The sequence below is a fragment of the Typopeltis vanoorti genome, chromosome 5, assembly GCF_054136105.1.
Source record: "Typopeltis vanoorti isolate ZY-2024b chromosome 5, IOZ_Tvanoo_1.0, whole genome shotgun sequence".
In the NCBI taxonomy this organism is placed as follows: Eukaryota; Metazoa; Arthropoda; class Arachnida; order Uropygi; family Thelyphonidae; genus Typopeltis; species Typopeltis vanoorti.
This window is the reverse complement of record NC_143553.1, coordinates 54,769,742-54,786,323: the sequence shown is the minus strand read 5'-3', so window position 1 is coordinate 54,786,323 and position 16,582 is coordinate 54,769,742. Positions and strand designations below refer to the sequence as shown.

Below are 16,582 nucleotides of genomic sequence, written 5' to 3'. Positions count from 1 at the left end.
TTTTTGCTCTTCCAATCCAAACATCTGCACTGAATTAATATAACTCAAATAATTCTCACTGGAGTGAGATCCTTCATTCCCCACTCCACCTCTTACCTGTATCCAAGCCCTGGTTCTCAAAAAAAAATGCACCTCTGCAGTCCATAATGAAAAATGCAGCATATGTTTAATGGCTTAAATTAAAAACTCCAGCTTCTCATTCAGCTTACAGAACAGCCCAAAACAAGTGTAAAAAAGTCATCATTGGTTCCAAAGCATACTTCATAAGAATGAAATGCAATAAACTTGCCTCCTGCTCAACCAGCAGTCGAGCATTTTGGTCTCTTGCTAAAGTTTGGGCATAAAGTTTGGTCTTTCCTTGTTACCATCTCTCTTGCATTCTGATGGTAACCTCACCCAAGGAAAAGGCAAATCCCTTGGCATCAGTTCTTTCTCCAACTCTTGCCTAGACAACCAAGGCAAATCACTTCCTGCATTATCACAAACTGCCCATTATCACATTCCTCCTCTGAACTTTTGCCAGGACATGAGGAAAACCTTGATTAATCTAGATACTAATAAGGCTCCTGGTCCAGATGGCATTCTTCCAATTGTGCTCCAGAATTAATATCCATCCTGTATCATATATATAAGCTATCATATTCTAGTGGCATAAACCTAACACGTGAAAACAAGCCTCCATCCAAAAAAGGAGCTGTGCATTTCCTCATAATGCACAGGTTAAACTTCCATCTAATCCCATGGCTGTATATGCATTTAGGTTCTGCAACATTGTAAGCACCTTCAATATTCATAAACTGCTATTCTCCCATCAGTTAATGTCACATCTTTCACTGCAATATCTCCACCTAGAAAGTACACCCTTGGATAATGATCACTCAGTAGCTCAACTATTTCATTTGCTCCTGTTACTTTCCCACCATCAGCATTCATTAAAGTCATCCTTACATAGTTAATTTTCCTTTCTTTCAGGGTTACATGGTGATCAGCATTCATTTAAACATTTTTTTTATGAAATTTACAACCGTGTTAAAAAAAAACTTTTTTTTATTATCCCGACGTTTCGATCTTCACATCAAGATCATCATCTGGAGCGTACATAAATATACAGGACAAGCTGAGTTACATCATTAACTGTAAGCGAGAGAAACAATGATTTGATCACATGTTATTCTACTGGCATGACCTCTGTTGGAAAAAATAAATAAATAAATAAATAATAAAAAAATCAAATAAAATAAAAAATAAATTTTTACATGTTACATTTTTACATTTTTACCAGACGTCACACCAGTAGAATAACATGTGATTAAATCATTGTTTCTCTAGCTTACAGTTAATGACGTAACTCAGCTTGTCCTGTATATTTATGTATGCTCCAGATGATGATCTTGATGTGAAGATCGAAACGTCGGGATAATAAAAAAAGTTTTTTTTAACATGGTTGTAAATTCCATAAAATTTTTAAAATGAATAGTTATTTTTCCTTTTACTCACATCTTGAAGTTAGAATGTCTGAGGGCCCCAAGGTTTGTCAAAGGAAGAAGACAAATGTAGTTTATTATCATCAGCAAAGCAATGGTATGATTTGGGCTAAGTAAGAGAAAGTCATTTACATATAAAAGGTTGATTTTAACCTAATCATGTTAGAGAGAATTGCTCCTTTAAAATAAATGAGAAAATGGGAGCATAGAAATCTATTTTGTAATAACTAAAACTTCAAGTTCAAATTATTTGTTCATATCTTACCCTAGATTTTAGCGGTAAAGCAGGCGTTACTGTTGCTCTCAGTTTTTTGTTCTTGATGAGTATGCGATATTTCAGTTGGTTTGGGGAAGGCAGCTGAGGATCATCCACAAAGTCAGAGTCAAAGAGAAATCTGGTGACTAACTTTTCACCAAAAACAGCCTAAAAATATCAAATAATTCATATATCTTCAAAGTATATTGAAAAAAAAAAAAAAATGCAATTATGTTGATATTTTTTTTAAAATATTAATTTATACTGGTTCAAATATTTATTCGCAGAAATAAAATGCATTGGAGCCAATGTACTTTAAAACTGAATTAACTATACTAGTAACAAAGTTATTTTATTTTGAAGTATTCTAGAAGAATATCAGATGAAGTTGGAAAATGTTTGAAAATTAAATTGGTAACTAAACAGATTTCTTCAAAGAAATCTCACTCTGTTATCTTCCTTTCTTTTTCTCTTTTCTTTCATTCTTTCTTTCCCATTTCTTAATCCATGTGATTATTAATCTACTTATAATAACCCCAACAATGTGGTCCCTTGTACACCAAACAAAATCTCCCATAGATGAACACCATTTCATTCATGTAACTTTCAAACAAAATCTTGTCTTCTGGTAGATGGTTTCAAAATAAAAGGTGCTAATAGCCCAATCAAATATAAATTCAGCAGTAAAGAAGAGCACTAAAAAGCTTAAAGTTCACTGGAATAACTAAGTAAAATTTATGACAGATACCTTCTGCTTCTTTGTTAAGCAAATTAAAATCTTAGAATTTTGTAACCATCTTGCTATCACAAACAAACTTTCAAAAGCCCTTCTCAAGGTTTCTTTTATAATAAGAGAATGCTAGCACTTTGCCATCTTGAAAGGAAGAGAAAAGCAAAACTTTTCTTTTGAGAAGGGTTAAACTGAAGGATTGAGAAGGATTAAATAACCCAATTCAACATCAGTGCTGAAATAACCAAGACAGGGGGTATCAGTGTGTTGTCAACAGGATTTTTTTTATTTTAATTCCAATAAGAAAGAATATCTACTTTACAGAACAAAAAGCAAACAAAATACAAAAAAAAAACCCTCTAATGTGAATCCTACTCAACAAAAGCCATAAACCTATTATATCTTAAATACTGTTGGTGGGTGGGTGGGTGGGTGGGTGAGCTAAGGATTAGATTGTGAAACAAGTATAAAAATCTAGGAAGAGACATATCAAATACAATTTATTTTTTAATTGAAAAAGAGATCACAAGGCTTCATTTCAGTGAAGTAAAGTAATAGAAATATGGGATATTATAAATCCATTTCTATTTCATAGCCAAATGTATTGAAATGTGGTCTTATAAATCCATCTTTATTTCATAAGGATGGAGTTATAATATCCCCTATTTCTATTAATTTACTTTGATGAAATTAATTTTTTTTTTTTTGGCTCTCTTTTCAATAATTATAATTATGCACCAAACAAGAGTTCACTTATGAAAAATAAGTGGATGGAAGATCTAAGAAAGCAAGATGTCTTGTGGAAGAGCAAGAGAGTAAAGTAGGAGAGTTTGTGAATAAAGAGCTGAGTGATATGAGTGAAGAGGATGAGGGAGGAGAACAGAAGATGAGCTGCAAAAGGGAAGAGGAGGTGTCCAAGTAGACAGGGAGACACTGCATGAAGTAAAGATGATGGTTTCAGGAGTGGACGTGTGAGTGTGGAAAAAAAAAAAAAAAAAAAAAAAAAACTTCATGCAGTCAAGGATATGGGGGATAACATTTAGGTCTGGGGAGATGTGTAATATCAGTGATGATAGAGAATTGTCTGATGGGGGGATATGGAGGAGTCATAGCTTAAAATTGATTCAGTGGGACTTTTTTAACAGATGAATTACTTTTTTAACGGATGAATGCTGATGTGCATAGCACATCAGCATTCATCCGTTCAGCAGGACATTCAGTAGATCATCAACACTATTTCCCATTGTAAATATGGGAAAAAGTTATAAATTATTTATAGAAAATTATATTGTTTAAATTAAATTAAATTATATAGTTGTCCAATATTTTTTTTTCTGTCTCTGTTTTGCAGAAAAAACCTATTATTTACTGTATGAGACCCAGCTAATTCACCTTCGAGTGAAAAATTCCTCAAGAGTCCTAAAGAAATTCATCTCCATGCGTGTTTTGCCAAATTCACTGTAAAGAGTTACAAATCATTCTGTTTGAGTTTTAAGGTGAAAAATAGGGTGTCTAATTTTCATTATATAGCAAAATAGCACAGCACATGCACACTAGTTCGACTAAACTTAAAACCTGAATACACTTTTAGAAGTGTACTCATACAATGATAGTTTTTATAGTGAAATTTTTTATCTGAACAGAATCCCCGGAATGACTCATTGAAAGAGTTTAATAAATAATATAACATTAAGGCATTTTAATAAGAGATTAAGTAAATAATAACTAAACAGCATAGAAATGGCTAGACAAAGTAAAAAAAACCCTACATGAATTTCATTGCCAGGAGTGAGAGACCACCTACCAACTTAGTGGAGGCATGAATTCGCTTGAAAAAGTTAAATGTTTGTTTTCTAGAGCAGGGTTTCTAAACTGTGTAAATAATAAATGAAAAAATACAAAACACATATAAAAATAAAAAAATGGGAAAAAAATCCTTAGCTCACCCACAGTATGAATGTACTATGTTTATAGAAGCCTTTCGTATGTGGGAGTCACACAAAAATAAAACAACACAAATAAAATAAATAAAAAATTGGGAAAAACTGTTTCATACTACATAAAGAGCTAACATGAACTAAGTAGGAAGATAATTTGGAAGAGATGAAAATTCTGAAAGGGCTGAAATAAAGAGAGGAGTCAGGAAGGGATGCTTCATTTCAGCACTTCTTTTTTAGTTTATATACTGAAGAAGAAATACATGAAATAAAAATGGAAATGTAGTGTACTCTCAATTAGACTTACATGTGACAAAGCAGTACTGTAACTGTTGATTTAGAAACTTATACGTTGATAGATAGTTAGATAGACTTATACGTTGGTGATACATAAATGTTAATTTTAAGGAAGGACAACATATACTATTATATTAATTAAATAACTTTAATTAATATTTCCTATATTTCAGTAATGCTACATTAACATCTTCAGGGAACATAAAAATTAATGAAATGTGCACGCAGGTACTAACACTGAACAAATATGGCTGAAGACTGAAGTCAGTCCTAGAGTCCTAAAGGGTGCCACCTAGTGGGCCAAATTGGGTATTGATCTTGGCTGTTGGGCTGATGTTCTAAGAATGCAAGCCTCCCATATTTGGGGCAGTATCATGCATCCAAATTTATTGAGGTTTGGGGAGTTTCTTAAAGCCGAGGCTGATTCTAAGAATATTCTCTCATATTTAACTTGCTGTGGTGTAGTAAGAAGGCTTTCTTCCGACGTATTTTATGGCGGGTGTCCAAAGCATTGTCAGCAAGTCCTGAGTGGTTATAATGGTGGAAACGGATATAATCCTTATGTTCAGATATCTTGATATTAGGTCCCTTGTAGTTATTATTATTACCCCAAGACCTCATGGAGTCAAAGATTAATCTGGGAGGTCCTTTTATCACACACACACATCTCATCATACCATGTCTTAAACACACTCAAACTCCTTGTATACACCACACTCTCAGGCAAGGCATTCCAATCATTCACAACTCTGCATGAAAAAAACCTGCCTCGATTAGTTGCAAACTTCTTACTACAGCCAAACAGGCAGGACAGCTAATATCAGGATATCTGAACATAAGGATTATATCCATTTCCACCATTACAGCCACTCAGGACTTGCTGACCATGCTTTGGACACCAGCCATAAAATACGTTGGAAGAAAGCCTCCTTACTACACCGCAGCAAGTTTAAATATGAGAGATTATTCTTAGAATCAACCTCAGCTTTAAGAAACTCCCTACACCTCAATAAATTTGGATGCATGAGACTTCCCCAAATATGGGAGGCTTGCATTCTTAGAACATCAGCCCAACAGCCAAGATTAATACCCAATTTGGCCCACTAGGTGGTGCCCTTTAGGACTCTAGGACTGACTTCAGTTGTTGTGTTCAGCCATATTTGTTCAGTATTGGTGCCTGTGTGCACATTTCATTAATTTTTATGTTCCCTGAAGATGGTAATGTAACATTACCGAAATATAGGAAGTATTAATTAAAGTTATTTAATATAATAGTATACGTTGTCTTTTCTTAAAATTAACAATTATGTATCACCAATGTATAAGTCTATCTACAAGAATAACTATAATCCACGGAGATTCCACAGCATGCAAGACTTGTCAATACGGCAAGTTAAAATTGAAGATCTCTAGACAACTGAATCGACTAGCCTTTCTAAAATGCTGCCTGGATAATAATGTGATCCCTAATTGTGTGAAATTGAAGCACTGATTCACTTCTCATAAAGCTCTCAGCTTTATGCACTATATATAGATGCACTAGCTTCGCTCTGTTATGGGAGCAAATTACTGCTACTCACATTCTCTTAGCCAACACTAACGAGGCTATTCGTATGCTAGAAGAAGAGCTTACCACCACGCTGAGTGATGACCTTTGGACAATCCTCTCCGATGTCTCTAACTGTTCAGCAAAAAAGGAATTCCAAAAAGTACGTTGTCGACACATCAAAAAATTTGAAAGTTTAAAAAAGAACTCAACTGACTCTCAACACAGTAATAAACCTGTCATCCCTTACCTTGAAGCCTGATGCAATCAGTGCACTCTCCCTGGGCCACAACTTCGCCATAGCACTGAAAAAATCCCTTCTGAAGAAATGATGATTCAGAGAGAACGTAATATCTGCAACCTTCCCAGCCATATTGCCAACAGTATCAGACTAGATGTAGCCAGTGTTCTTACACAAGCTAAACCTCCAAAATGCAACTTATCTAAAGAAGAATTCAAAGCTCTACAGGAATTAAAAAATAAGTAAAATAATAATTACTAAAGCAGATAAGGAAAATGCCACTGTAGTTCTAAACAAAACCAACTACACAGATAAGTTTTCCTCCTTGCTATTAGATCGGTCTACTTACCTCCCTATAGAATATGATCCTACCAGCTCCCAAATCAGAACACTCCATAGGCTCCTTAAGAAGGTTACTTCTTGGCTTGTGGAAATTACTAACAAACTAAAACCTTTTAACTCTAGACCCCTCCCCCTAGAATATATGGACTTCCAAAATCCCATAAATGGAATGTGCCATTGAGTCCCATTGTGGATGGCATCGATTCCCCCACATACAAATTAGCCAAACATTTAGCCAAAGTGCTCACACAATATACTGGAAACACACTTCACACACAATAAAAAATTCAGCCCACTTTAAAGCCAGTATAGAAAACCTCTCACTCCAACACACTGACATAATGGTCAGTTTTGATGTTTCCTTCTTATTCACCAATGTCCCACTCAAAGATATTTTGGATCTCATCCAAGGCAAAGTTCCTCCCGATATCTCAGCCCTATTCAGTTTACCATGCACTGAGGCTATTTCGTTTGGCAAGGAAAATTCTATAAACAAATAGAAGGGACAGTCATGGGTTCTCCACTCTCTCCACCTCTGGCCAACTTCATTATGGAGACCTTTGAAGAAAAAGCCTTAAACTCAGCCCCACTTAAACCTATTGTTTGGCTACACTATGTAGATGATGTGTTCACTATTTGGCCACATGGCCTGGACCCACTCCAAAATTTCCTATTGCACCTAAACAATCAATGCTCCAGGATCCAGTTTACCTTGGAAAAAGAAAACAATAACAATCTCCCTTTCCTAGATACTCTGATTACACGCCAGCCTGATAGATCCCTGGCTTTCTCAGTTTACATAAAACCTACACATACAGGTAGATACATTCACCAGCAATCCCCCCCCACCTCAACAATATGGGATTATAAAAATCCTATATAACAGGGCAAAATTAATCAGTTCAGAAAACAATGCCCTTAATCATATTCTTAACACCTTTGTAGCCAATGGATACAACCCCCATAAAATCCAAAAAATATTAAAACCAGTTAACCTCAACCCCCTCCCCCCTCCAAAACAGGGACTACTCTAAATCTATCACTATTCCTTATATTTGGGGTACTTCTGAAAAGTTAATTAAGATCTTAAAAAAATATGACTTGTTGACAACTTGTTTTCAAACCATATAAAAAATTGGCATCTCTTATCTGCTCTACCAAGGACCAGCCACTTCCTCTAGACCTACTGGAGTTTACCAGGTCCCTTGTAGTTGCAAGCTGTCTTACTACAGCCGAACAGGCAGGACAGCTAATATCAGGATATCTGAACATAAGGATTATATCTGTTTCCACCATTTCAGCCACTCAGGACTTGCTGACCATGCTTTGGACACCAGCCATAAAATACATTGGAAGAAAGGCTCTTTACTACACCGCAGCAAGTTTAAATATGAGGGATTATTCTTAGAATCAACCTCAGCTTTAAGAAACTCCCCAAACCTCAATAAATTTGGATGCATGAGACTGCCCCAAATATGGGAGGCTTGCATTCTTAGAACATCAGACAAGCAGCCAAGATTAATACCCAATTTGGCCCACTAGGTGGCACTCTTTAGGACTCTAGAATTGAGTTCAGTTGTTGTGTTCAGCCATATTTGTTCAGTGTTGGTGCCTGCATGCACATTTCATTAATTTTTATGTTCCTTGAAGATGGTAATGTAACATTACCGAAATATAGGAAGTATTAATTAAAATTATTTAGTTAATATAATAGTATATGTTGCTTTCCTTAAAATTAACAGTTATAACTACAAAATGATTTGGAGGTTAAAGATAAATTTTAAAATTTTCTGTTTGCAAGCAGAAACCCACCAGTCATTGCTGAAATCTAGCTCAACAGTGAAACAATATTATTATTATTATTAAACAAGACCTCATGGAGTCAAAGACTCATCTAGGAGGTCCTTTTATCTCACACACATCTCATCATATCAGGTCTTAAACACATTCAAACTCCTTGCAGACACCACACTCTCAGGCAAGGCATTCCAATCATTCACAACTCTGCACGAAAAAAACCTGCCTCTCACTCCCCTACTCACACCCTCTTTATACAGTTTCCAGGGATGACCTCTGGTTCTCCCCTGATCTCCCACTATTCGCTGTAGAACTTCTCCACCATTGATCCTATAACAACCCCTTACCAACTTGTAGGTCTCTATCATATCTCCCCTCTTCCTTCTCTCAACTAGACTCTGCAAATTACATCTTTTCGATCTTTCCTCATACTCGACATTCCAGAGGTCAGAAACTACCTTAGTCAGTCGCCTTTGGACCCTTTCCAACATCTCTTCATCCTTCTGAAAACCAGGTGACCAAATCTGGGCACAATAGTCCATGTGTGGCCTAATCAAAGCCTATACAATGGAACAAGAATCTCCCTACTTCTACACGTAAGTGTCCTCCTCATAATTCCCAGAAGTCTTTGTGTTGTCTTCACAATTTTGGCGATGTGTCCCCTAAATTTTAGATCCTTATCCACTATCACTCCCAGATCTCTTATTTCCTCTACTTCCAACAATATATTCTCACCAAGCATAAATTCTGCATCCCATCTTTGTTTTCCAAATTTTAAAACCTTACATTTTGCAACATTGAACTCACATCCCCATTTGCTTGCCCAATCACTCAATTTATTCAAGTCTTCTTGCAAGGCCACAACATCTTCACCACTCTTTATGGTTCGTCCCAACTTTGCATCATCCGCAAACAACTGAATATCTCCACCCAAATCTTCGCCAATATCATTAATATACAAGTTAAACAGTAATGGCCCTAAAACAGATCCCTGAGGCACTCCACTAGTGACTTTCCCTTTCCTGGATATTGCTCCTCCATACACAACTTGCTGATACCTATCAGATAGCCAGTCTCCAATCCAATGCACCAATCTAATATCCAACCCCATCTGCTCTAGTTTGACTGTCAACTTATCATGAGGTACTCTATCAAAAGCTTTTGCGAAATCCAAGTATATTACTGTGTATCCTTCTCCTCTGTCCAAGGAAGCAGTCACTTTATTGTAATAAGTAAGTAGATTACTAAAACACGACCTCCCTTTAGCAAATCCATGCTGTCCATCAAAGATTATACCATTGTTGTCAACCCAACCCTGGATCCTAGTTCTCACAAGCTTCTCCAACAACTTAACCACAACACCTGACACACAGATAGGCCTATAGTTTGATGCTTGAGTTCGATCACCTCCTTTATGAAGTGGCACAATCTTGGCCTCCTTCCACTCTTTAGGGACTTGACCAAGTGCAAGACTCGTATTAAAAAAATATGTCAAGGCAGGTGTCAACTCTCTGGCACATTCCTTCAGAATACTCGGTGATATATTATCAAGTCCCACAGCCTTATTTACATCTAGTTTACTCAACTCCCCAAACACCTCTTGCTCACTTACAGTCAGTCTCTCCTCCCCATCATCAACTGCTCTTAATCTCTCCATGAAGTCACATTCACAAGATTGAAAGACCTTTATGAACTGCTCATTAAGTATCTCCACCACACATTCTGCAACAGCTGTCTTTATACCATTTCCTCCAATCAATGTCATCCTTCCATAATCATTCTTTCTTTTGCTGGCTACATATCGAAAGAACTCCCTAGGATTCTTTTTAGCTTCATTAGCTAACTGCTGTTCATACCTCTCTTTAGCTACTCTCACCAACCAAGTCACTCTCCTTGCCTGGTCTTTGTAGAACTCATGAAATTGGTTACTTCCACTTCTCTTATGCTGCCTCCACAATGCCCTTTTTCTCTGTATTGCATGCTTAATCTCTTTATTCATCCATCTCACACCTAACTTATTTAACCTTCTCACCCGTGGTATACATTTAGACATTGCATCCACTAAATATTTTTTGAAAATCCCCCAAGCTGCATTGATCTCTTTTCCAGCTAACTCCTCATTCCATGCTATACCTGCAAGCTGTCTCCTGAGCTCTTCATAATCACCCCCCTTGTAGTTCCACATATACCCTTTTTTCACAGGGGTCCTTGCACTGCTGGCAACCACCCAAGTAATCACCTCATGGTCACTTTCACCAATTGGTGGATGATTTGATACCTCATTGATAATTACATCCTCCGATGAGATGACCAAATCCAAGACCCTTAATCCTCGTGTGCCCTCTGTTACATACTGTCTGAGGTAGTTATCCCTCAAAAACTCAAGAAACTCATTTTCTTTACTTCCAGTCGCTATCTCTTCATTCCAGTCTATATTGCCATAATTAAAATCACCCATAATGATCACCCTTTTCTTATTTGCTTGGCTTATTTGACTATACATTTCACTATCACCACCATCCACATTACCAGGTCTATAACAACATCCCACCAAGTATTTGATTCTATTCACCTCTATCTCACACCGTACTGCCTCAAAACCACTGGCCCCATTTCCCTCTTGCATCTCTACCTTGTATGGACATAACTCTTTCTCTCCCCCTCCCTTTTTACCCCTTCTATCTTCACGAAACACATCATACCTTTCCATCTCTATTCCTGTCAGGATGGCATCCTCATCTAACCATGTCTCACTTATTCCGACAATCTCTGGGTGCACAGACGCAATTAGTGCAACCATTTCATCCACCTTGTTTCTTATACTTCTAGCATTGGTATACAAACACAACAACTCATTTATGGATCTACAGCTAGTTCCACTGATACCACTCACTCGATGTGATTTCTCCATGCTGGACTGGTTCCCAAGCTTACAATCTGAAACATCCTGGGAGTGAGAAAACAGAGGATAATAGAAATAAAAAAAAAACATAAGATGTAGAATCACAATTACAAAGAAATTTTAACAAAGATAATACACATAATTCTTTTATTATTATTTATAATCTCCATGGTGTCATAAGACTCATTTGTCCAACATAAATTTGCAACTATAAAAAAGTTTCTCAAAAGAAAATTTATGGAGAAAATTATGGGATAGGTGGTGATAGAAAGGGATAGCCAAGGGAAGAAGTGCCTGAGCTACAGCTAAGAAGTAGTGTCAGTAGAGTTATTATGGGAAAAAAATTATTGCATTGATCGAGCTAAATCACTCCCAAACTCTTAGAATAATGTGCAAACTTTGTGTGCTTGTACTTAGTTCAAGATTAAACAATAACATAATTTCTTGGCAAATTTAATTTAAAGTAGGTGTGATATAGGGTAGAGATAAAGTATGCAATCTGGAAGAAGTTATTGTGGAAGCAATATAAGATGAATGGCCAATAACCAGTTGCAAGAGGAGTACAAAGAGTAGGAGAGGTGGACTACTTGGTAATGATAGCAAGTGTGTAGCATGAGCAGCAATTAGCCAATGAAGAAGCCAAAAAAAAAAACAAAAAAAAAAAAAACCAGTAGAGGAATGATTATGAAAGGATATCCACTACAGAGGATATAGTTGCAATATGAAAATGAGCAATTTGTGAAGGTATTTACAAATTGCTTATCTGTAAATACCTTTGTAAATCTGGTGGTTAGTGACAAGAGGTGTGTGTGTGTGTGTGTGTGTGTGTGTGTGTGTGTGTGTGTGTGTGTATAGGAAACTGAAATGGAACTTGATGATATATCACGTTGTATTTTGGGGTTGTTCTAGTTATCAACTAGCCTTGATGTAAATGTTTAACGTGATTCTTACACTGGGATAAGTCCCAAAGCAGTGGAAAGAGGAAAAAATTGCCCTGCTTCATAAAGGTGATAATGATGATGATGCTTTGAATTAGAGGTCTGTGTGTGTTAGAGTTTTAGTTTAAAGTGTTGGAGAGAATATTAGGAGTAAGATCCAAATTGGATTGAACAGCACCCTCTATGATAAACAGCATGGGTCTGCTAAAGGAAGATCATGATTTTGCAATTCCTACTTATTAATGTTGACTAATGCATTGAAAAGGGAGATATCAGACCATTTCAAGCCTCGACTTGATTGTAATCAAGAGGGTGTGTTGAACTGAAGGGGTTAATATAGCTGGGATGGATGGTGTTGGATAACAGACTGGTGCATTTATTGGAGAATAGCATCTGATAGGTATCAATAAACTGTATGAGAGAGTAATATCCAAACAAGGAAAGTCACTAGTGGCATACTCTAAGATTCTGTTTTGTGGCTGTTGCTTTTTAACTTGTATGTTAATGATACTGTGAAAAGTTTAAATGGTGATATTCAGTTTATTATGCTGGACAAGAAATTATATTCTTTTTAAATTCTTACCCAAGTGTAAGCATACTGTGAAGTATCTTCATGACAAACCTACTTATACATAGATGCTGTTGACTTTGCATCAATTGCCTTAATATCCCATAAGGCAAAGAAACTTCCTTTCAGATGTGTAGATATTGCTATGAATAGTGGAAGGGTCATTATGGTGATATGCAGTTATGATGCAAAGTATGATGAGTAGAGCAGATGTTGTGGTTTTACGAGTGGAATTCATAGACTTGGTGAGTGGGTTGTCATTTCAGTGTTGCAAGGTGTAAGGTTTTAAATTTTGGGAAGCAAAGATGAGATACAGAGTATGTAACTGATGGAAATATCAGAGAAGGTAGAGGAAATAAGAGATGTAGAAGCGATAACAGTTAAGGATTGAATATCAAGGAATACAGTGCTAAAACTGTGAGGACAGTACAAAGGATTGTGACGATGATGCACGGGAGGACACTAATGCATTGTGCAAGACCTCAATCATGCCACTTGAATTACTGTGTAGGATGAGGAGTTAATGGAAAGGGTACAGAGATGATTACTAAGGTGGTTTCTGGAATGTTGTAACAAGTAAGTAGATTATTAAAACACAACCTTTCTTTAGCATATTTGTGCAATCCATCAAAGAGAATACTACTCTTGTCAACCCAATTCTAGATCCTGGTTCTCATTACCCTTCCCAGACTTTAAGCACAACACGTGATAGAGAAACTGGTCTGTAATGAAGAGCAAGTTCTGTCGTGAACTTATGAAGTGGTACAATCTTATCTTCCTTCCACTCTGTTGGAATTTGACTTAATGTAAGATTCATATTAAACAAGTATGTCAAGGCAGATGTCAACTCCATGGCACATTTCCTCAAAACACATGGCAATATATTATCAAGTCCCACAGCCATATTAGTATCAAGTATGCTCAATTCCCCATATACTTCTTGTTCATTCATGGCCAGTCTCTCCTCCTCACCCCCCCCTTCCATTGGTCTCAAATTTTTTGCAGTATCCCAAGGATGAAATACCTTTATGAACTTTTCATTTAATATTTCAACTATATCCTCTGCAGCAATTATGCTACATATCAAAAGAATGCCCTAGGTGTTTTTTGGCTTCATTAACTAACCTGCTCATACGTCACCTTTGCTACCCTTACCAACATAGTCACATTCCTTGCCTGTTCTTTGTACTCCTCATAGAACTTATTATTATCACTCATCTTATGTTGCCTTCATAACACTTTCCTTCTCTGCACTGCACATTTAATCTCAGCATTCATCCATTTCACATGTACATTATTTAACATCCTCCACACCCCTCCCCCCGAATACACTAAGACATCGCTTTTACTAGATATTTCTTGAATACCATCCAAGAAGTGTTGATCTCCTTTCCATTCAACTCCTCATCCCATGCGACAACTGCAAGCTGTCTCCTGAGCTCCTCATAATCACCAGCCTTGTAATTCAACATATATCCTTTCCTCACTCATATGGCTGGCAACTACCCAGATAATCAACTTCATGGTCACTGTCACCAACCAGAGGGAGATTTGACACCTCATTTATAATGACATTCTCTGATGAGAAAATCAGATCCAAGACCATCAATCCTTACATACCTCTGTTACATACGGCCTGAGGTGGTTGTCCCTTGAAAACTCATGAATTTTCCATGTTTTCATGTATGGCACTATGACACTAAACCCAGAGGTGTTGATGGCCTTCATTTGGTCAAATGGCATGAGATCAGACATCATGTAAATTACTGTAAAATGATACATGAGATTCTGATTCTTTGTAGAACTTATATAAGGATATTATTATTATTATAAATTTGGTTAAATCCTTTATCCAAGTGTGAGCAAACAAAGTTTGCACCTGAAAATATCTTCAGGATATTTTCAGGTGCAACTGGTTTCGACCTTTATTGAGGTCTCATCAGTGGGAGCCAGGCCCAGAAGTGGAGATTTCCAGGCCTGGCTCCCACTGACGAGACCTCAATAAAGGTCGAAACCGGTCTGGGTAGTGGCCCTTACCTTAATGCATAACATTATACATATCCACAAGGAGGTGTGCTTTGCATTATGGGAGATACTGAGATAGGAGTGATGTTAGCTTGGTCCATCTTTGCTACGAGTTTCCCGGTGTTGTACTACCTTATCTCAGTCCTGAAGATATTTTCAGGCACAAACTTTGTTTGCTCACACTTGGATAAAGGATTAAACTAAATTTATTATAGTCTAACCAAGTGAAAAATAAACTTTCAACATTATAATTATTATTTGCCACCAGAGCGTACAAGACTTATTGTGGGAGGGTAGCTACTCTACAACTCTTTGTCTCCACCATTCAACCTCATCCACCCGTCATCCATCAACCACATCATCTACATCAACACCATCTACTGTCCACGACCACCACTAGTATTTTCACAGACAATACAAACATCCATTCCAATGGCGGGATTCAAACCCACAGACTTTTTGGCTGGAGAGCGGTTATGCTAACCACTCGGCTAACCAGGCCAACATCAATATTCTCATCATAATGTCATAACCCTGAACAAAAAAATTATTCTCTATGTAGATGTTAATCTTCTATGATGCAATTATATTATGCCTTTGATATAAGTCAAAAAATCAATCTCTACAATTCACATTCATGAACTATCATCACATGGGATGTTCTTTAAGAGTCAGGTCTCAGCAAACAAATTTCAATGTAAAGAAGTTTTCAAACGTTCATGGAATTCAGCAGGAATAAAAAAGTATATATTTAATTAATTTTTTTTTTTAATAGTACCTGAAAAATATGTGCCATTTTTGCTTGCTGCTGCAAGGAACAATGATTTTCTAATGAAAGAATTACTGGATATGGTGATGTGGCAAAAGCATTTCTATTTATGGCTTTGACTACACTCTGAAAAAAAATAAAAATAAAACAAAATGATAAATTCAACTGATATTCAAATGGTAAATGATATATTCAGAATACTTTTACACTAAAAACTAGCAGGAATAAATACTTTGGACATTAAAAAAAAAAAATTGTATTTGTTCTGTTTCACAGATTACATCATACATTTATATCTTATATATACTCAACTTCGATTCACAACTGTGATATACAATAAAACAAAAGACAAAATTTTCAGAATAACAAAATTAGTAAATTCCTATGTGCATTGTATTACTTTACAATATCTTACTGGAAGTAAATTGTACCAATGCATATGATACTGAAACCAACTGTAGTGATATGTGTAGAGTGTAATGTGATGAGTCCTTGGAGGGCTCATAATAATAATGATGATGGCAGCCTAATCCCATACAATACTGCACACATAGTTAACTGGATCTGCTATTTGACAAAAATACACAATTATTAACATATTACACAAAAATTATTAACAGATCTTCATGGACTTCACATACGCACTATAGGGAGACATATCCAACCTATATATTTATAACATATTTGTCCTGTTGTGCCTTAAATTCATTCACACTGAATGAATACCAATTTATCTATGTGTTACACTAG

The 16,582-nt window shown here is 36.4% G+C and overlaps 1 protein-coding gene across 1 annotated transcript in view; it reads right to left on the bottom strand.

The window, feature by feature from the left end:
- Positions 1-16,582, bottom strand: part of LOC150106422 (uncharacterized) — a 766,385-nt gene that overhangs the window by 271,222 nt on the left and 478,581 nt on the right. The window contains exons 32-33 of the mRNA XM_090392993.1: positions 15,842-15,958; positions 1,750-1,908 (exon numbers count right to left, since the gene is read on the bottom strand). Coding sequence (XP_090249119.1) covers positions 1,750-1,908; positions 15,842-15,958 — 276 coding nt within the window. The remainder of the gene's footprint in view (positions 1-1,749; positions 1,909-15,841; positions 15,959-16,582) is intronic.